The sequence below is a fragment of the Athalia rosae genome, chromosome 7 (assembly GCF_917208135.1).
Source record: "Athalia rosae chromosome 7, iyAthRosa1.1, whole genome shotgun sequence".
In the NCBI taxonomy this organism is placed as follows: Eukaryota; Metazoa; Arthropoda; class Insecta; order Hymenoptera; family Athaliidae; genus Athalia; species Athalia rosae.
In genome coordinates, this window is record NC_064032.1 from 511,832 (window position 1) to 532,314 (window position 20,483).

At 37.0% G+C, this 20,483-nt stretch overlaps 4 protein-coding genes across 11 annotated transcripts in view; 3 read left to right on the top strand and 1 right to left on the bottom strand.

Moving 5' to 3' along the window:
- The window catches only part of LOC125501811 (WD repeat-containing protein 19-like), a 130,681-nt gene that overhangs the window by 84,202 nt on the left and 25,996 nt on the right, over positions 1-20,483 (top strand). The gene's annotated exons all lie outside the window — the stretch shown is intronic.
- Positions 204-3,204, top strand: LOC105686823 (probable asparagine--tRNA ligase, mitochondrial). 2 transcript variants are annotated; one of them, XM_048658675.1, is made up of 5 exons: positions 204-345; positions 534-706; positions 801-1,372; positions 1,551-1,998; positions 2,124-3,204. In XM_048658675.1, the coding sequence occupies exons 3-5, from the start codon at positions 825-827 to the stop codon at positions 2,385-2,387; spliced, it is 1,260 nt and encodes a 419-aa protein (XP_048514632.1). In that variant the 5' UTR covers positions 204-345; positions 534-706; positions 801-824; the 3' UTR covers positions 2,388-3,204. The 2 variants fall into 2 exon arrangements, with proteins under 2 accessions (XP_048514632.1, XP_012257384.2); XM_012401961.3 differs by lacking the exon at positions 204-345 and having other exon boundaries at positions 444-603.
- LOC105686821 lies at positions 2,638-16,275 on the bottom strand. 3 transcript variants are annotated; one of them, XM_020852777.2, is made up of 17 exons: positions 15,942-16,275; positions 14,994-15,231; positions 12,157-12,282; positions 11,698-11,892; positions 11,394-11,624; positions 11,042-11,149; positions 9,676-10,933; positions 8,991-9,096; positions 7,466-8,881; positions 7,143-7,385; positions 6,686-7,035; positions 6,329-6,590; positions 6,042-6,268; positions 5,717-5,958; positions 5,473-5,487; positions 4,848-5,295; positions 2,638-4,773 (listed from the first exon to the last, which is right to left on the bottom strand). In XM_020852777.2, the coding sequence occupies exons 2-17, from the start codon at positions 15,156-15,158 to the stop codon at positions 4,439-4,441; spliced, it is 5,727 nt and encodes a 1,908-aa protein (XP_020708436.2). In that variant the 5' UTR covers positions 15,159-15,231; positions 15,942-16,275; the 3' UTR covers positions 2,638-4,438. The 3 variants fall into 3 exon arrangements, with proteins under 3 accessions (XP_020708436.2, XP_020708435.2, XP_012257382.2); XM_020852776.2 differs by having other exon boundaries at positions 2,841-4,773; positions 8,991-9,099; XM_012401959.3 differs by lacking the exon at positions 5,473-5,487 and having other exon boundaries at positions 2,841-4,773; positions 8,991-9,099.
- Positions 15,355-20,473, top strand: LOC105686827 (ras-related protein Rab-30). 4 transcript variants are annotated; one of them, XM_048658702.1, is made up of 7 exons: positions 16,208-16,279; positions 16,418-16,872; positions 16,936-17,054; positions 17,299-17,382; positions 17,562-17,745; positions 17,827-17,978; positions 18,060-20,473. In XM_048658702.1, exons 2-7 carry the CDS (start codon positions 16,866-16,868, stop codon positions 18,162-18,164), a joined length of 651 nt encoding a protein of 216 aa, XP_048514659.1. In that variant the 5' UTR covers positions 16,208-16,279; positions 16,418-16,865; the 3' UTR covers positions 18,165-20,473. The 4 variants fall into 4 exon arrangements, with proteins under 4 accessions (XP_012257391.1, XP_048514659.1, XP_048514661.1 ...); XM_012401968.3 differs by lacking the exons at positions 16,208-16,279; positions 16,418-16,872 and adding an exon at positions 15,355-15,615; XM_048658704.1 differs by lacking the exon at positions 16,208-16,279 and having other exon boundaries at positions 16,560-16,852; positions 16,923-17,054.

Here is a 20,483-nt window from a genome sequence, read left to right on the forward strand (position 1 = left end):
AATGACACATTCGTCGACACCTCCAGTTGATCGTCGATCGAAATTCTAATAACGCAAATCTCGCCTAGTCTGATCGTTTCTGATCGCCCTCTTGTCTTGTCCCCTCTCCTCTAGCTGATAGCCGAGCTACGCGTTTTCAGACCGTCGACTACACTTCCACAAAACTGCAAGACCGATGGCTATATTATAACCCTGGTTATACAACGACACGCAATACAACGCGCCAACAGGAAACAGGAGTTAACGGAAAAGCTTATAATAATGGATAATAATAGATGTTATAGCACGGCATAGGACGACTCGTAGATAATTTAACGATTGATAAGCCGGTGGGCGTAATTGTGGGTAAACAGTCAATAGAATCAATCAGAGAATCGATTCGTACTAAATGGTTATTTTTGCACACGACTCACGAAAGTCGTGCATGGCGTAGTCTTTATCAAATGCTGTTCCGTAAAGATGGCTTTTAAAATGATATTTGAGGTATCCCGTAGGTTTGTGAATTTTGCTAACGTTGTTACCGCAATGCGTAGTGTGCACAGCTGCGCTCGGATATGTGAAACGAGGACGGGGGAACTCGTTGGGAAACGGAGACTGGTCAAGGTTGGCTCTTGCTTTAATTCGTCGCTGATGCCTCATTCCTGTCCCACGATGACGGAAATTCTCCACTTCGATTTTTCTCACTTGATTTGCTCATAATTCTATCGTATGATTATCCCTCTTGCCCGACTTAATCTTCTACCGCGCACCCAAGAAGGAAACAATATTTTTAACAAACAATTCATTCGTTTTTGATTCAGGGATGGGTGAAGGCTCTCCGTAAAATGAAGGATAATGTTTTTATGGATATTGCGGATGGTTCATGCAACGATTGCTTACAAGTTGTGGTTCCAAAGTCGATGAAGCCAAGTAACTTGACGTATGGAAGCAGCGTATCTGTAGAAGGTGAATTAGCAGTTGGGCCTCATGAGAGAATGGAGCTCAGAGCCGAAGCTGTGTCTGTTATTGGCAAATGTGTAGTAACGGATGGCTATCCCTTTGCTCCTAGAAAACAATATTCCCAAGAATATGTCCGACAATATTTACATCTAAGACCAAGAACCAATAATTTTGGGAGCTTACTAAGGCTGCGAGACTTGGCCACAGTAGCTATAGGAGATCACTTGAGAAGTAGGGGGTTTGTTGGTATTCATGTTCCAATATTAACTGCTAACGACTGTGAAGGAGCTGGTGAAGTATTTTCAATAAAACCTGCCGATCTCAATCTGCTAAGCTCCATGAAAAAAAAAGGCTACTCCGAAGATGAGGCTTATTTCAACGCTAAAGTATATTTATCCGTATCTGGTCAACTGCAATTGGAATCTGTCGCAAGGTGAATGAAAATCACATAAAGATCTGGTGTGGCAATTTGCAATAATCCGATATTCTTATTTTCGGTAAATATTTATATTATTAACCATGTGCGCCAAATGAATTTTATTTTGAAGTTCTCAAATTACTTGAGCCATACACAAATGAAGTTATGTAATTAATACCATAAAAACTTTCAGGGGGTTATCGAAAGTCTTTTCCTTTGGCCCAACATTTAGGGCTGAGAATTCAAAGTCCCGATTGCATTTGTCTGAATTTTATATGGTTGAAGCTGAGGTGGCATTTGCAACTGACCTCGAAGAATTAGCAACAGAAGCTGAGTTGCTTCTGAAAAGCGTAACGAATCACATTTTCAATAATGGTGACTCAGATTTACATGCTCTTGGTGTTTCAGAGCCCAAGTGGCTTAATCAGAATTTTGGTATTGTAACATATGATGAGGCTGTAAAAATTCTGGAAAATAATGCCGACCAATTGAGTTTTGCTCCAAAATATGGGGATGGGCTTTCGAAAGAACAAGAGTTATTTTTAATTCAACACAACAACGGGATACCAATCTTTGTTGTTGACTTTCCAAAAGAAAGTAAGCCCTTTTATGTGAGGGAAGCCACTCACGATGAGAGAAAGGTAAGCGATAAACTTTAGGGCTTCCAAATTGAACTATTTTCTGTCACGAATTAAAAAAAAATGTGAAAATATTTTTTTTCAAACTTGGTTTTGTTCATTTTGTTTTTTTTATAATAATCTTGAAGGCTGCAGCAATGGATCTTCTGGCGCCTATTGTTGGAGAAATAATAGGAGGGAGTATGCGTGAGGACAACTACGAGAAATTGAAATCGAAGTTAACTAAATTTTCTCCCAACCTTGACTGGTACTTAGAGCTTCGTAAATACGGAAACGTACCTTCAGGTGGTTTTGGAATGGGCTTTGAAAGATATTTGCAAAGTGTACTCGAAATAGCCAACATTAAAGATACCATCCCCTTTCCGAGATGGCCGCATAACTGTAAAATGTAAGAAAATTTGCGACAGCTACTGTCTCTGCACTAAAAATATGTCATGTCCAAGCAGTGAGAAGGATGGAGGCTTGTGATGCTTCGTGTCACCAAAGGGCATTCTTATTCTTTTTTCTTTTAATGTCTCTTCACTGTATCCGATGTTATCGTCAACGGGAAGGTTGTATTCTTGAAAAAAAAGGAAATGATATTCAGTGACAAACGATGGGTTGATTCTTTTCTCTCATTTTGTTAAATAGAAAAGGCCAGTGTTTCTGCTTTAGTATATCTATTTTATTTGAATATCAAGAAACGTTTTAACAGAACACAATGTTAGGATTCAAATGATTCATGTCTATTTTTACAATTATTTCTTTAGTGAATCACTATGCAACGAAAATACCAAGCTTTCTTGGGCGCCGTCAAGGAGTAGAGAATATTTAGGGTGATAAATAACCGGCACAAACAAAAAAAGTTAGACCTCAATGTGATCAACAAGTAATTTTCATTTTTTCCTTTTATACAACAAAATAACGATTATTTGCTTTACTTCTTTTATCTCCTCTCTTCCATTGAAGAAAATCTCATCATACTCGGATTTTCACATACTATTTACAATAAAATAGATAATTAATATATCACACATTTTGTACAGTTGTTAAACTCACGGTGTGGTTTACAAATAACACGCACGCAATGTCTTACTTTAATATTCGTCCGTTCATTTCGTTACTATTTGACCAATCATTCGATTTTACTCTATGATTATTATTATTATTATTATTACTATTACTATTCCTATGATTGTTGTAATAAAAACAATGATTGTTATAACTGAATATTTATCCCAAATATTATTTTATGTACCCCTCGATTTCTTCCTTCAACTTCATCATGTTTGTTGAGCATATTTCTTCTTCTTGCTTTTCTTCTACCGTCCCATTTTTTATTCGCAAATACTTACCTTTATTTTTTTTTTTTAACCTTTTAGATTTTTTGTTTTTAGCTTTACATATTACGAACAGTACGAAACGATACATAATTTTTGTGCTCTTCGTTGTTTTGCTCAAGTACATAACAAGTGTTTTTCTCTCTCTCTTCGTTTGCCATCAAAATCCGAATGCACAAGGTATTCTATAAGGAATGCTAAATAATTGTTTGAATCTTACCTTAGATCATGTAATACAATTGAGTTTTTTTTTGTTTTCTTTTCATGTTTTTTATAAATATATACAAATCTCGCACACCTTTTTATGAATATTCAATCAGTCAATCACACACAAGAAAACACACACACCAGTATCATGGTTTCATTCTTCCTTCAGAATCTGCTCAATAGCTATTTATCTTTTAACTTGTATGATATGATCGAAGGTTTCTTTCAATTATCAATTTTGATAAATTAATCTTAAATGGAAATCAATATTTTACTTATTCAGATTTTCATTGACGTAAAAAATTATGTGATGTTTTATTTTCAATATATATTACAGAATTCCCTTTCTAGGAAGGCTTGGCAGTGGTTTGATCGAGCTAAGTGAAAAAGATTATTATTCTTAAGAAAATGAGTATATATCTTTACCTAACGATTGACATCAACAATTATAAAACTCGCATCGACTAACGTCAAACTTTGAAGTAAGAAACTTCATATGTCTATAAAGAATATGCGGAACTGACAACTTTTAATTAGTCAAATATAACAAAGTACTTTTTTTTTACGTTTTGGCTTTTTCCCATTTTTTTCTCTGACTCGATCAACTGTTGTTTGAATTGTAAAATAGTCTCTGGAGGCTACTTACCGTTCGTTAGAAATGAAAGAAAAATAAAGAAAACAAAAAAGAAAACTAAAAATATCAACAACAAGAACACACCTTGGATCACGTCATATAAGCTGTACAAAAACCAATGACAGCTATTATACACTCATTTAGACGTTTAATAATAGTATTAAATTAAGTTGGACATACGTCAAAGGCTCACCATCTGAGTCGACGCATCGTCGTTCTGGGATCATTATGTTAATTTTAATAATTCGTATCCTTACCAATATTCACAGTTACAATTACCTATTTACATGATGGAACAAAGACCAGATAATTCATGACCTTTTTCTACAGGTGGTAAAGTGGACAATTTTTTTCCTTGCAAACTCGGTTTGACTAATGCTGGTTTCAGTAGTTCAGGTTTCACAATATCTGGGATCTCCGGATTGGGTTTATCTTTTGGTTCATCTGTTTCCTTTGCGGCATTCAGCGGCTTCGTTATATTTATTTTTATCCGAGACGGTGCCGCTGGCAATGACGTTGGTGCCGATTCAAGCTCAACGTTCCCATCAATCGAACTTTTTACAGCTGTATGGGTTGTATCTACTAACGCTGGTTCATTCACAACAGTTTCTTCCGGGTCTGGAAGTTCGATGGAGTCATAAGGCGATGTACGGGATATGAAAAACAGAAATAACAAAAATAAATAGACTTACCAGGTTCAGGATCGACAGGTTCAGTTTTTATTTCAACGTTGGAGAATATGAATTCTTCTTGTGTACCATCATCCTCAATTTCGTGTTCATCAATAGGTTCTTCCTTAATTTTCACATCGGCAAAGTCATCGAATTCAATTTTATGAGGTATTCCTTCTTGATCAACCGCTTCAACATCCTTTCCCGACTCTTTATCTGCTTCTGCTTCAACACTTTCTATTTCACTCTCTTTATCTACGAAACTAGCAGCAGCTTTTTCCTTTTCTGGTTCCTCTTTGTTCTTCGATTCCGCAACTGGCTCTTCTGCTATAGCAGGTTTTTCATCAGATTCTTCTACATCTGGTTTGGATTCCGTGTCTGCCGTTTCTAAATCCTCACTTTTTTTTTTCTCCTCCTCTACTTCGGCAATCGTCTCGTCAATCGCCGTAGTAGAATCGTCCATAGATCGCTAAAAATTTAGGATAATAATCGATTACGTCGAGTACTGCGCAATGGATGAAATAGGTCGGATGACAATCTTCCAACGAAAGTCATTGGGATGTTAATAAGTGACAAGCGATGAAAAGTGACTCTGAATTATAATTACTGAGTAATTATTGAATAGAAATTTTACTTATTCACGTACCGCAAGAGACTTTTCCTATGTATTGCGCGATGAAAAACGAAAATTTATAATCAATTATTAAAAGAATAGTCTACTTGTTGACAGATCTGGTTCAAACTATCGTTCTTTTTTTTTTTAAGATAGTTTCGGTGTTCTAGGCTACTTTATACACCGAAACGTAAGAACCAAAGATAAATTGTTAGCGACTGGCAGAACTGATATCAATTTAACTTAGAAATACATATATTCTTTGTCATAACGTTACCTTATGATCCTCCAGGCAGAGCGGATGATAATTATTTCCTTCAAAATTGATGGCAGGCCGTAAATGCCATTCCTCTTTTTCCTCATTGTAAAATTGTTCAAAGGCATCGTGGCATACTTGGCATTGCGTATCTTCGTTATTGGACGTTGGAACGCTGGGCTGTACAGTTTCCTGAGGTGAATCATCCGTGGCAGCTCCTTCAGTTTCAGCTGTTTGTTTTTCAGTTTCAAACCAGCTTTGGGCTGTAAATTAGCGGTTGGTAAAAATAATTATAGACTAGCCAATGTTAGAACGCAGGTTTTCCTTTCATCACCCAATTAATTACCTCTATCCTCCAAATCCTCAATTTCCTCGTACTGGATCCAATCGCTGACATCGTAGTACCAAGGACGAGAATGTGCTTTTCTAGCAGAGTCTCTTTCGCGTCTATTTTGTCGAAAATGCCAGTCCAAGTGATGACTGTATCTAGTTGCAAGTTCGGGAGCAAATCTTGCACCACACGAACTGCATTGCATCCCACTATAAAGTTGTGCGGCCATAGCTGGTTGTTTCCTGTAAAAAATTGTCTTTTGTCTTTTGTGTCTGTTGAATGAATATTTGATAAACGCTTACAATTTTAGAGTTTCTGGTTTATCGAAAGATACAGGGATGATTTCCGGCTCCTTTTCTTCTTCCTCTTTTTTATTCTGCTCCGTATTAAGAGTAGGTACTATACCAGTAGCTACTAATCTTTGGAATAGTTCGTCCATGTTGAGATTAAGTGGTAATGTTGGAGCTGTTGCCGTGTTCTCTCCTTGTTCAGCTTGATAAGACAAACCGGATGCCGGAGCCATGGCGGAAGGTAATACGGAAGACAGGATATCGAGTTGCAAATCTGCAGGACAAAAGCAAATGAAAACCATTCATAATGAGCGCATATTTTGTACTGGCCTGTAAATAATGATTAACAATGATAACAACTTTAATTACCAGGCTTTGGTGTTTGATTAAGATCTGATCCGTCTTGCGATCCAGAATCTTGCTCGATTGAGGGATAATGTTGGTCAATCGGTAAAGCGTCCACAGTTGCTTTGGTATCGAGAACAGGTGGCGTCGGTGGAGATTCAATGGGGCTTTCGCCTCGCATACCAAAAATTTTAACATATCCCGCTCTGATTCCTCGTGGTAGTACCGAGAAACGAATAAAATGTTTTTTGTCCCTTATCACAATGGGTTTTGGTAGCCCTCCGAACTCGACTTTGAATGGGCGACCATTAAGCAGAACAGTTTGTAAAGAATCGGCAAATTCCAGAGTGTTTGGTTTTCCTTCGATCTCAAAGCTGCAGAATATAATAGTAGAAAAATTTAAGGAGCTTGTAGAAAGCGTACAGAACCAAGAAAGATTGGCATATATTTCAGGATGAAAAAGATAAAGAAGAAGACTTACATTTGCGGTTTAGCGTCCAAAAACACAGGCACCATGTTCCTTGCATTAATGATGAGATTTATTTTCGCAACGACTAAATCGGTTCTCTTGACGATGCCAATTTTAACTTGTGGCGGCGGACCTTCTAGTTCAACGCTGACGTTTTTACCGCTCAAGAAAATTTTTATAGATGGTCCCCCAAAGTAACACTCGTACCAGCGATCATCGACCCACAATTCCCGAGTTGGAGCCCCTAGTTTGATTCTGAAAAATTACATATTATAAATATTATCATTATTCAACACAAGCAATAAGAGAAAATCATCGATTCGTAATATCCTTACTTGTGAACTTCGCCCTCGTATATGAATTCCTTGTAATCACCGTTAAACGCACATGTTACGGTATCTTTTTCGTCGATCAAGATCCTTCTGACACCATCTTGAAATCCAATTTCTCTAGGATCGTCCCAATTCATGAATACAACACCCGTATCTCCGTAGTATCTGATCTCCCTTGGTATTCCGTCAATGCTGATAGATTTCATTGTATCTTTGGTGATTTGGTCTAATATTTTAGCATCAGGTGCGGGTAGTTCCCGAGTGTGTGCTCCTGGATTCTTTACCAGCGTACCTCCAAAATCGTTATCATTTTCTATTGGATCATATTTTGCACTTATATTAGGAGAAATATTTCTGCCTGGCACACTAGGTGTCATAATATTGGAACTGGAAACTGCATTAGAATTTGACAATACATTAGGTGGGGGTAAACTTCCATTATTCATCATCATAGAAGCTGGACCATTGATGTTTGTCATCGGCAATCCAGAAGCCATAGCAGCATTAGACATGCTCATTGGACCAATAGGGCCATTTGCTAAAAGGTTCTGTATCATCGGTCCATTAGCACTCATGGAACCTATCATTCCAGGCCCCATTCGTTGATTCGGACCAATACTCTGATTGAAGCCTCCATGATATTGATTAAAATCTGGCCTAATAGGACCATAATGTCTGGGGCCCTGCCAAGGTCCGAGAGGTCTGTAATCTACATTGAAATGACTCTGAGGTCCAGGAAATGGTCCAGCGGAATGTGACCATGGTCCTACAGACTGCCAGGGCTGCGGTCCTGGCCATCTTCCTTCCCTGTTTGAGTTTCGAGACATTTTAGAATCCTTACTACCTCTGCCACCTTCGTTATCGCTCGACGGGCTGAAAGTTGGTGTCCTGTCAATGTCGTGGCCACCTTTTTCCCAAACAATGGAAGTGCCCTCTTTTTCCTTGCGAACCGCTGCCCTGAGCTTTTGGTCTTCGCTCATTTGCAGTACCTCTTGTATCAGGTTATTATACTGTATTTTTGTTATAGATCCTTGATTAAGCTGTTCCGCTGCTTGTTTCATGATTATTTCAATATTTCTATCTGCATTTCGATCAGTTTTTTCAGAATCTCTACCACGGCGAGTAGTTCTTGTGTCATTATCTTCAGTCGACAGGGTTCTGCGTCTTTCTTTTGGATCGTCGGGTAATTTACTGTACAATCTAGGTCTACCCAGTCTATCTCGGTCTCGATCTCTTTCTCGTTTCTCATCTGAACTATTCGACTGCTTTTCCCTCGGTCCTTTGGGTACAGGTATTTTTAATTTTGCCCAACCATCTTTACCATCTTCCCCTGAAATTATAGGAGGTGGAGGCGTTGGCGGTCGTCCTGCGCTAGGATGAGTAAGTGTTCGGAGATCAACATCCTCATTACCAAAAAGCCTACAGATTGAAAAAGTGAGTAATCGTCATTTGGAATTAAGGGGGAAAAATGAAAAAATTGGAAATACTGTTAAAATAGTACCTAGGTTTAATTATAATCAAAACTTACGCATCGAACTTTTCAGCCTTGGTCTTTTTGGTGGTCGAGGATTCCATGTGTTCAGAACTTTGTCTCTTACTGGCACCAACAGCCAGAACCCGTAGATCCAAGTCTTCTTCTGGAAAAATTAATTCATGGGATATCCTGTACAGCTCAATAATAGAACGCCCAATAATTATAATAATGACAATAATATCAAAGCAATAATAGTAATATCGATAACAGAGTGCAAGCATTGGTAATTTCTATTAAGTCGTCAACGGTCAGAGTGCAGATTGGGCATTCTATTAGCTTGTCAACCATAATAATTGTGCTGGAAATTGAGTAATACATAATACATAATATCATTGATCTAACGACTGGAGCTTACCTTGAAGCTCCTTCAGGTATTTTGTCACTTAGGATCCTTTAGATTCAAGAATAAATAGATCTAAATTTCTTGTCTCGGTACAATAAATTTCAGATGATAATTATCAAGTTTATGTTTACAAAACTAAACGATTGTTCGTCAGGTAGTAATCGGGCATAAGGGAATATTTGTATACAAAAAGAAATCTTCATGTGATTGAATCTTTGCGGACTCGTTAACTCTGATTTCATGTGCAGAAAACAAAAAATTTTGTTTAAAAAGTATGAAACAGCATCAAACCCAGGTGATAACATAATCCAAAGATGTCATAGGATATACACTCACTCTTTTCGGGTACACCGACAGGAACCGGAGGAGTAGGCAGCGGCAAAGTTGACCTGAGGTCCTCATCTTTGGTGGAGGGATCCACGAGGGGCTCACAGCTAGGTTGCACCAGGGTAGCGGCGGACACGACGGTCGTATTCTCTGGACTCAAACTGCCACCTCTGTTTCGCCTGATGTAATTCCGTTGTCTAGCACTCGATCTGATTTCTTTGAAAGTTGGCGGATGAGGAGGAGATACGATCAATGAACCTGATTGCTCCTCCTCAGTCACACCTCCGGAGCTACTCAAGCTTGAGTTTGATTTAGCATCGTTACGTCTTGGGATTCTATAGGATGGACTAGAACTTCGTTTCCTGGATTTTGAGGAGTTCTTTTTTCGGCTCTTCGTTACTTGACAGGAGGATTGGGGAGAGGTACGTATAGATACAGAGCTATCCTCGCTATCTTTCTCATTTGACTTAGACCTAGGCGGACTATTTTCCCTCTCGACCTTAGGCACCTTACTTGGTGAGCCCTGAGGTTGTTTGGATCGCGATTTGTTCCCTACTTTTCTATGAGACGATTTCGAGGAAGCGGAGGTTTTTTCGTTTAACGACGACGCCGACTGACGTGTGCCGAAACTTTTCTCTTTGGATTTTGAATCTCCTGTACCTCCGCTTCCCCGACTACTCCCACCAATGGATGAGGTCGACGAGGTAGTATTACCCGAGAATTGACCTTGAACGACCTTGGAGTTGTTACCATTCAGATTATTAGAGCTACTACTATTACTAGACGATCTGGGGTCTTTCTTCTGGCTGGTTCGATGCGATACAGCATCTTTGTTTGCGTTACCACTGAAATTTTTATTGTTATTGTTGTTCAGGTTTGTATTACCATTATTGTTATTACTAGCATTTATCATCGAGGTATCGGAACTGGCAAGATTTGACGAAGGCTTGTTTATAGTGCTAGTCACAGCCTGTTTAGAAGTTATCTGCTGTTTTAATTGCTCTGAAAGTACAGTGTTTGTGACGTTATGTGGAGGAGGTGCTAGCGATTGATTATCCAGACGTGGATCCTTCTGGCCAGCTGTTGCGACACGGAGACGTGGATCAATGTTTGACGATGCTGAATCAGGAGCAGAAACTGCTGGCTTCAGTCGCGGATCTCGTGATACCGGTCTCGCTGAAGCAACAGCGATGCTACTCGCTGGAGCAATCCGTGGCCCGTTGTTAGTACCAGCATTTTTCAGCAGAGACGCAGTTGCTGCTGGAAACTGTAACGTGAAATAAGAACACTCGTACTTACACTTGCAATAGGAATAACAAACCGTTGAATGCCATTCCATTTGAGCTGAGGAAGACTAATGGAACTTGATAATTACCTGTTTACTGACGTTTTTTGGCATCTGACTAGGCACAATAGGTGCCACAATAGGTTTCACTTGTGCAGCACTTTCCATCGTCTGAGCAACGTGCAGCGTTGGGACTACCTGAAAAGTTTCAAAATTCATCAAGCTAATGCTTATTCATGATGGTACATGGTGCATAAGTATGCCGAATAACATCTCAAATACTTTGTTTACCGTAGTCTATACCGGATTTGATAAAAATTTGCTATCAACTATTGGGAGATTGAATTTGGGAAAGGTCTCTCGATCGTAATTGCTCTCAATGTTCTTGCACACATTTCTCTTACTTCCACACACAAATCACTAATTCCATTGCAATACGTACCACATCGGTGCGGGTAACTTGTTTATCAAGCTGTCTCTGTTGTTGCTCCAAGCTTGCGGTAGCTTGCAGTAATTCTAACTCGATCTTCTTTCTTTGTAATTCTAATAGTTCCTGCTTTTTTTTCATCAATTGTGCTCTCATTGCTGCCTCACCCGTCGTAACAGGATCGCTAGCAGGCAGCTTTGCCGGTGGTACAACCGGAGGCACGATCGCTGGCGTTGTTGTTTGGGACTGTAATAAAAAAATGAATGAATAAATAAATATTTGAGAGTTTACCTGGTATCTCTTCATTTTTTGGACTCACCAATGACAAGAATCTGGGATTGACGTGGATAGATCCAGTTGATATAGACGGAATAGATGTAGGAGATGCAGTGATTGGCCATGCTGGATCTATGCTTTGCACTCTGACGTCGAGAGAAAACAATTTTTTGGCTGGGAAAACCTCGTTCCAAGTCTGCCGTAGCTTCCACATGCTCGCTCTTGTACTCTCATCCACCTATTAACCGTACATGACAAGTTATTAAAATAAATTCCAAACAACAATCTAAGTTTAACTGAATCCATGTTTAAAAAGTTAACGAATTGGTTTAAAATTCAGATACCGATCAATTAAGGCTTTCATGATCTATAGTAGAATTCAAAAAATTCATAGAGTCTGGGGTAATAATAATTAAAGATAGAAGTGTTCCAAGAGAGTCTTTGTAAGCAATGATCAACGATAATATAATCAACGAGTATAAATGTAAAATCGGTAGAATACCTTCTCGAATACACCGCAAAATGTGTTGACAATATTTTGGGTGAAGAGGTTTGTGTAGGCTCCATTTACGTTCTTCACGATTGAATCGATCAGGTATAGAACAGGAAGTTTGATGTCGCTCCTGACCTAATAAAACACAATAACACACTATCCCACTGTACGGTATGCTCGATCCACTCGGTTTCAAATCTTGGCCACCGCATGCCATCATCAGCCGACCACCAAATGGCCTTCTTAGATGGATCTTCTTTCGAAACATGGTGAAACCCACTACCGTTCATTTACGATTATAGGCTACTAGTATATCTATGTACTTAGATGCTAATAACACTTAAGCTGGTAAATGATACTTGGAAGATACTGAGATTGCAAAAACAGCATTATTTGATAGGTCAAAGATTCCAAACTAAGAGAAATGTATAGATGCATTTTAGTTTTATATTTTTGCAAAGGTCAGATACAGTATAAATTGAAGATGAATGGGGTTCCCAGGTATATTGTTCCAATGGAACTCTAAGAGAAAGAGAAATAACAAAAATCGAGATAATCTAATGGATACGTTCATATGGAACAAATGAACATGGAAAACGAACAATGTACAGCCTGAAACCTTGCATTAGAACAATATCTTTATATCTGGAGAGGCAGTGATTTGGTAGCAAATAATTAGGTAAGGAAAAAATGTTTTACATGGCTAACCCGGTGCAGAAACTTTTTTTGTCTAATCTCAAAATTGCAATTATTTTAAAGCTGAAATCAACATTAAATAATTTAATGATAGTTTCAAGCAATGTACAATATTGGTTCAACTTAAAACTTGGGTGTGACAAAGAAACGGGGGAAAAAATGATTTATTCTCGTAATGTTTCATCATTGGTTTTCACTTCTAGAGCAATTGGGATGAAAAAAAAATAAAGAAAAAGAGATATAAAAACGATATTTTAACAAGGGATATTGCCTCAGCAACTGATTGTGAGTTATGGAATAGTAGCGTGCTTGTAAAAATTGGATCATCGATTAGAGTTTATATTACCCTACTTTGGCATTAATGACTCTGAAAAATCGTTGTCAACAAATGTCCGCAGAGGTACTTGAAGGTTTTGTTTCAGTTTTTTTTTTTCTACATTATCGCAGATATGGACATGGGTAAGCGTGTCGCTTTGTGCCAATCAATGAGATTTATTCATCGGGGGTGGGGGGTTGTAAGATATCTATGGGACAGCTCAGGGACAACTGCGTTGAAAAATGATACTTATATCACCGATTAGTAGTCCGGGTGAAATAGAAAAATGTAATATGAGAAAAATTAGGAGACCATAATTACAATAATAATAAAAATAACAATGAAGATGACGATGATGACAAACAAAAATACTACAAGGAAAAAAAAATAAAATAAAACATAAAATTAAAAATTACACCAACAAACACGTACCACCGATATAATTTATGATATCAGAATTGAACTAAGCAAAGATTGCCAGAAATTAACCAACGCACGTTGTGTATCTGCCGGTATGAAATGTTGTTATAATACTTTTCGTAGTTATTCGCTTCTCCACATTATGGCGGTGACAATAATAATCATAGTAATACTCGTAACCATAATGATAATCGTAATAATACTACTAATAATAATAATGATAATAATTGTTGTATCATAAATATTTATAGTTACAAATTTATTGTTATCAAAATATTGTATGTACAAAGAATAGTCACTGGGCCGTAAGTACTAGCTTTAAAAAATTAAAAGCTAGTAAACGAGCGAGTGTTTTATTTTATTCTTCTTTCTTTTCCTTTCTTTTCCTTTTTTCGTAAATGAAGAAGAATAAGGAGAAATGTTTAAAAAAACAAATGATGGCGGTGTGGACATCGATCGAATAAAATCGTACTTTATTTCCACATCTGGTAGATTATTTTATATATCATAAAATACTGAGCATTTATCACAGACAATTTTTTTTTCCTTTTCATTCTTTGTTTTTCCGTTGTTGTATTATTCCTTCAAGCTATAAAAGGTGCATAAAAAAAAATTTCCCATCCCTGCCCCTTTCCCTCTTGATACGTTAATTGAGTTTAAAGAACAATAATTTGTAATTATATTGTGAGGCAACATAGTTGACAGGCAAATCACAATACACAAACATCATTCTTATTCGTACTCTCCACTATGGCAAATCATTTTCTAATTGGTCCAGGATATCGTTTGACGAAAATAATATCGCTGATTTGGTGAGAAGTGTGATCAGTTTGCTGCTGTGAATTCCCTAACTCTGCTATAATTTAATTACCAAATTTTTTATGGTAATCTTTGATTGTAAATTATATATTATTAAATGGAGGTGTGCACTTCCCATTGTGAAAAGAAAGTCACTATCTAAGGAATTATTCGTCAGTATGCTGGTACAGCATGCAGTGCCACAAAATATTTTGAACAGTGTATCTTTTCGTTTACTGTTGTTGTTGTTGTTCAACCAACGACTTTGAGTGTTCGAGGCAACGAGACTTGTCTTGGAAAATGTATTATTGCACTTTGGAATGTGAAAGCCACAAATTTGTGCATAAACAAGAAAAAAGATTACAACGATGGCAAAAGAAGACAAATGATTAGGAAGCAGAATTAAAAAATCAAATTCGAATGAAAAAATGTAATAAGACTGAATAAATGGGGGTGTGTTGAATGATCTTTAACAGAATTTATGGGAAAATGAAAATCTAAGGTATTAGTGAAACGATTGCCTCGATGCCACAAACAGTCAGTTTTATATCGGCCATCAACCAGCAAAAACTGACTCTTAAAACATTTTCTGTATGAAACTACAATGATAAGTAACCTTTTGCAGGTGCGTCTCGACGGCTTGGACTATTGCTGTGGCATGTTCAACGTTATCCTCTGCCAACATGGTCAGCATGTTGATAAGCGGCTTACTGTTGATCGTAAGATCAGATAGTGACGAGATATACTCGTCAGCTATCTCCTTAGATTTTGCTGACGACATTCTGGAACGCTTCTAGGGATCCAACGGTCGATCCAACACAGTCTCTGACTCAAGGTATCACGTTCATCCCACACTGTCATACAAATAACAAAAATCAATGTTTATGTTAGCTGAATGAATGACCGGATTAATAACATTCGATGATTGGAAATCATATTAGTCTACATATTTATGTATTATTAGCTGAATGTGATCAAGCTTTGTCTTATCGGCCTGCGGAAAAAGGTGCTACTATTATCAGTTGGCAAATAAACCAACGGTGTGACAAAAACATCAACGGCGGACATTGACGTTGTGCATTCCAATGAAAGCAATAAAATGGGGGAGACAAAAAAGTACGAATAAGACGAGTTGAAAGTATGGGAGGATCCTGCAGTCACATGGTGATTGTTGCAGCCTTGGAATTTCTACAATTGGGGTAACAAGTCTTTACATGACTGAGCAAATAAAATAACGCGTAAGTATTACGCATTTGAAAATGGAGTGGGTCGATGCGTACCTCAAACCGAATATACATATAAATAAATATTAAGGATAAACATTGGCAAAATTATTGAAGATCGGAAAAAGTTACGGTTGAATAAAAATCTAGCGTATCAAAGCATTATAGAAATCAACCGTTTCTTAAAACAGAAAATTTCACGCTATGAGGATAACACGCAGCTGGTTTTTCATCATCCAAACTTTTACCAGATGCAATGTCGGGTCAGACTTCTACACGAAATTAAAGTCACTCAACAAACTCACACCAAACTGTTGTTATTAATAAGCGTTTATAATTACCTCACAAATAATTATCTCGGTACAAACACATCCTATGTACGTACTATGAAACAAAAATTATATCCGTTTATTTAACAATTTTATAATCGCAGCCAGAGCTCCTCGCGGAAACGAAGTATCACGTAAAATGGCCACTCTTCGATATTCCCGTTTAGATCGTTTAGAACCCGTCCGTAACGAAGGGAACGACACGATTCGTTGAAACTTCCGTTTGTTTTTTTTTTTTTGCTGCGGGTTGCAGAGTTTGCGCAGATCCTCTATCCAATAAAATGATCGGTTGTTCGGCAACTATTGGGAAGCGGGTTTAGTTTGAAGTTTACCCACAACGGCTCTTGCAGGTAGGCTTTTTTCCGGGTGATGAGAAAACTCAGGAAAAGATCGTTATTTATTTTTGTCTATGCGTCATGCAAAAGACAGCGCAGCATTTTTCTCTTATATGATTCTTTTTTCGTTCTATCATCTCCGCTTTCGTTTAGGCATGAGATATACCGGATCCAATCAATGGCCCATCCCACTTCACAGTCACATAATTTTCAAGGGAAATAACCAACCCGCATTTGAGAATAACATGCCTGTTCAACCATTGTTCATCCTACAATCAATGACGCTATGATGATCGAAGTTCGGTAGAGTTCCGTCACGGGTTCCGTCGAAGGTTCCGTAGTATTGCACTTTTAAAAAACAAAGAAAAAGGAAAACGGATACTCACAGTCGGAAAACGTCATTCTGACAGAATCACGAAGAGGAATGTTTTGAGCAAGGAAAATATGTTAATTCACATATGATTGCTAAGAATATCAGCCAGAAGGTCCCTGTTGTGGTTGACAAGACGATGAACGTGTGTGAATTATACAAAATAATCATCTGTCGATCGTACATTTGAGTTTTATATTTTTGGGACTGCTGTCAAGGTGAATTGGTTAAATGAAAAGTGTGTCACTTTTACTTCACCTCAAATTAGAATGTTATTTTCAACAATAGGATTGTATTGCAGTACGAGGTCGTAGAGACGAAACCGCGAATGCGATGGAAGACTACAAGTTCCTCTTCAAAGTTGTTCTTGTGGGTAATGCGGGGGTCGGGAAAACATGTTTAGTTCGACGATTCACTCAGGTAATTTTTGTTCATCACTTTTACTCTGATTTCCTAGGTAAACCTTAGTTATTGGTTATCGTTTCTGAAATCATAGTCTTACCAATGTCCAATTTTCAATTTCAATTTTCATTTTCAATGACACTTCAATTGATCATAAATTGTAAGTACGTGATGAAGATCCCTAGTACAAAACAAAATAATTTTCCTACTCGTGCACCATTAATGTATTGTACAGAAATATAATAAGTTTCCTTTCGTTCAGGGGCTGTTTCCACCCGGCCAAGGTGCTACAATCGGGGTTGATTTTATGATAAAAACTGTGGAGGTAGAAAATGAGAAAGTTAAGGTTTGTACACGGCATCGCTAGATACCATTAATTAGTAATCATCTGACAGTTACGCAAGACTTTCTAGGATCTTTGGTAGTAACCACTCAATAATTGCTTGAAGAATACGAAACTGTTCATTTCCATTAATATTGTTTCAGCAAATGACCACCCTTGGGTAAAATAATTATGTATTTCAGCTGCAAATTTGGGATACAGCGGGTCAAGAGCGATTCCGATCCATCACCCAAAGCTATTACAGATCTGCACATGCTTTAATTTTAGTCTACGATATCTCTTGTCAGCCAACATTTGACTGTCTTCCTGACTGGCTAAGAGAAATCGAAGAATATGCTAGTAACAAAGTGCTGAGGATATTAGTTGGTGAGTTTAAAGTTCCTGCTATGTTTCAGAGCAGCACATAGCTTTTTTAACGCACACAAATTCATATTGCATGATTCACAGGTAATAAAATTGATCGAGAAGATAGAGAAATACCGACTCACGTTGGCGAAGACTTTGCGCAAAGGCACAGCATGTATTTTTTGGAAACATCAGCCAAGGAGGCCGAAAACGTGGAGAGATTATTCATGGAAATTGCTGCGGAACTCATGGAGGTAAATTAAACTCTGTTTAGATTGCAAAGTTCACATGTTGTGGAACCGGCAATGAATTATTTTCTCATTGATATATTACAGCAAGCAAGAAGCAAGGAATTACCAAGGTATGAAACAAACGCTACCTCAATTAACGGCAAAACAACTTCTATCGGTGATAGCAGCAATTGCGGTTGTAGTCGCTAATCATAAACAATATTAATCGTTATCAAGATGCTCTTATTACTTGTTTCATTAATTGATTAATGTTACTGGTATTGCATGTTGTATTAAAAGCAGCTTGAATCGAGAGTGTGATGTTAACTCTTTAAAAAAAACACGAGGTAGTAAGAGCCCGTTAATTTTTTTCAACGTACGTTCGTTATATTTGCCTTTCGAATTTTATATTTATTACCTAATGAAAAACAAACTCGGATTGAATCATAATGCACATGGTCAAAAAACTACAAGTGTCTCAGAAACAGGAAATTCTTGTTGTTGAATGATTATGACACTTGCATTGTGCATTTCTGTTTTGAAAATTCATTTTCTAGCTTCAATTGAACGAAGATTTTGGACATGAATGAGATACACTTGATGTAAATTCTCTGTCTATGATTATCATGATGAGCATTTAAATTTGTATAAACGAACTTATCAAAACTATGTTATGTTTGATGAGAAGATTACTTCTTCAAGTTTCCAATCGAGATTTTAATTCATTTACATGTATAGCTCATTCTAATTCATTGTTGATATCATTTTAATACTATATTTTTCCTTAACAATTATTTACCATAATAACTAGCTTCGTTTTTACTCCGTCTTCAAATTGTTGAACACGTTACATGTTTATTTATTTATTCTCATTTATCTATTTATTTCTTCTAATCTTCTATGAATTTTTAACCCATATTACACCCCTGTTTATCATGCAACTTGGTGTACAGCGGAAAATTTTTATTAACTCTGCAAGCTGCAGTAGAATCCATATTATTTAGGAGCTGATGAGGATACCAAAAAAAAAAATATGCAATAATAATCCGTAACACAGTATACAGTAGTCAATTATTACAGAATATGTGATTTTAAACTTTATAACGGTAAAACATCACTGTTCTATTACTCAGCAGTAACTCTAGATTATACATAGGTAGGTATAATTGCTATTGCAAACTCTTGAAAGGCAAAAATTAAACGAGAAGTACAGAATGAAATTGGGGCGCCTTTCGTACTATGATCGAATCGATATTCCTCAATGCTTATCCATCATTGCGTAAAGTTGGAAGCATTTGTTTTTTCATGACAAAAGCTGAAATCAAGATTCGATGTAGCTTTTTTCAATTCATCAGTTATGCGTAGTTTTTGTCCCATGAAATCTAGTAAAAAAGGTGCTAATTTTGACCACGATTCAATGAGAGAAAAAACATATCATTTGTTTTGTCATTTATAAATAATGATTACGTGTAAGACTATCGTGTGATGAATGGTGTAAGTGTTTGAACGGAACTTTTTTAATTACAAGATATATAAAAGCTCGTTGCCTGGCAATTCATAATAGCTGTTAAAATGGATAAATAACATCACTATATTCGATATTTAGGCCAAAATTGTCACTGAATCTTGTCATTCTATTATTACTTTAACATAATGATAATAATTATCTTTAAATCGCTGACCAACTAAACAGTGGAATTTGTATCAAGGCTCCGTACTTAATTCTTGAAATGAAAAATATTCGACTCAATACTAAATATTTCGCGTACGTCAATTTTAAACACTGTCAATCACTAGTTCAAGTCATTCGAGACATGGACTTATGAATTCATATTACATGCGTATATTACAATTAAATCGCGAATACACATACATTAATTTATCTGTACAGCAAACGAATTAAGAAAAACATTTCGCTTTCATAATTGTGTCCAGGCACACATACATATAAGCTTGTCGCGGGACTGACTCATTATTAATTTAAAGTGTTACAGTAGGGCATTTCTTGTTACGTGCAGCAACTCACAAGAATAATTATGAAACGTTGCAAGGCTTAGAATACTTCTTGAAGCTTTGAAAAAGATATGTTCCCGCCGCAAATAATTGATGACGTGTTCGTGTTTGAAAATAACTTAATAATGGAAAAACTATAATTACACGCAGTGGAGATTCTTCTTCGTTGTTCTGTAAATACTCTTTATTTTAGAGCTTGGACTCACTCTATTTTAACGAATGAATATCCTTTTAGAAATACGCTTCGATATAAATGATTTTGCGCAATGCATTTTATTGTTAAGTATAGAGTGCTCGGCGTGCTTTGCTCGTGATTGAAAAATTGACTTTAATGAAACCAGTGAGAGATTTATTGTAATTCACTCTAAACTGGATTAGCATTTGCTTGTATTTTATCTTGCGAACTAGTATTATTTTTCAAGTTTCATTATAAAACGCTAATAACCAAATCAAAGTGACCAATGTCTTGTAATTATTTAATAAAAATTAACTTGACGTATCAAGAATTTTGATTTG

Excerpts from the sequence above, each read along its gene's own strand:
- LOC105686821 (XM_020852776.2), bottom strand. The coding sequence starts at position 15,158 with ATGTCGTCAGCAAAATCTAAGGAGATAGCTGACGAGTATATCTCGTCA. Across the intron at positions 8,882-8,990 it reads AAGGCTGAAAAGTTCGATGC|GCTTTTTGGTAATGAGGATG; the intron begins GTAAGTTTTGAT and ends TTCAATCTGTAG. Across the intron at positions 6,591-6,685 it reads TAATCAAACACCAAAGCCTG|ATTTGCAACTCGATATCCTG; the intron begins GTAATTAAAGTT and ends TTTGTCCTGCAG.
- LOC105686827 (XM_048658702.1), top strand. Across the intron at positions 17,383-17,561 it reads TAGAAAATGAGAAAGTTAAG|CTGCAAATTTGGGATACAGC; the intron begins GTTTGTACACGG and ends TATGTATTTCAG. Across the intron at positions 17,979-18,059 it reads TTGCTGCGGAACTCATGGAG|CAAGCAAGAAGCAAGGAATT; the intron begins GTAAATTAAACT and ends GATATATTACAG.
- LOC105686823 (XM_012401961.3), top strand. The coding sequence starts at position 460 with ATGGCTTTTAAAATGATATTTGAGGTATCCCGTAGGTTTGTGAATTTT. Across the intron at positions 1,373-1,550 it reads CAATTGGAATCTGTCGCAAG|GGGGTTATCGAAAGTCTTTT; the intron begins GTGAATGAAAAT and ends AAAAACTTTCAG. Across the intron at positions 1,999-2,123 it reads CCACTCACGATGAGAGAAAG|GCTGCAGCAATGGATCTTCT; the intron begins GTAAGCGATAAA and ends ATAATCTTGAAG.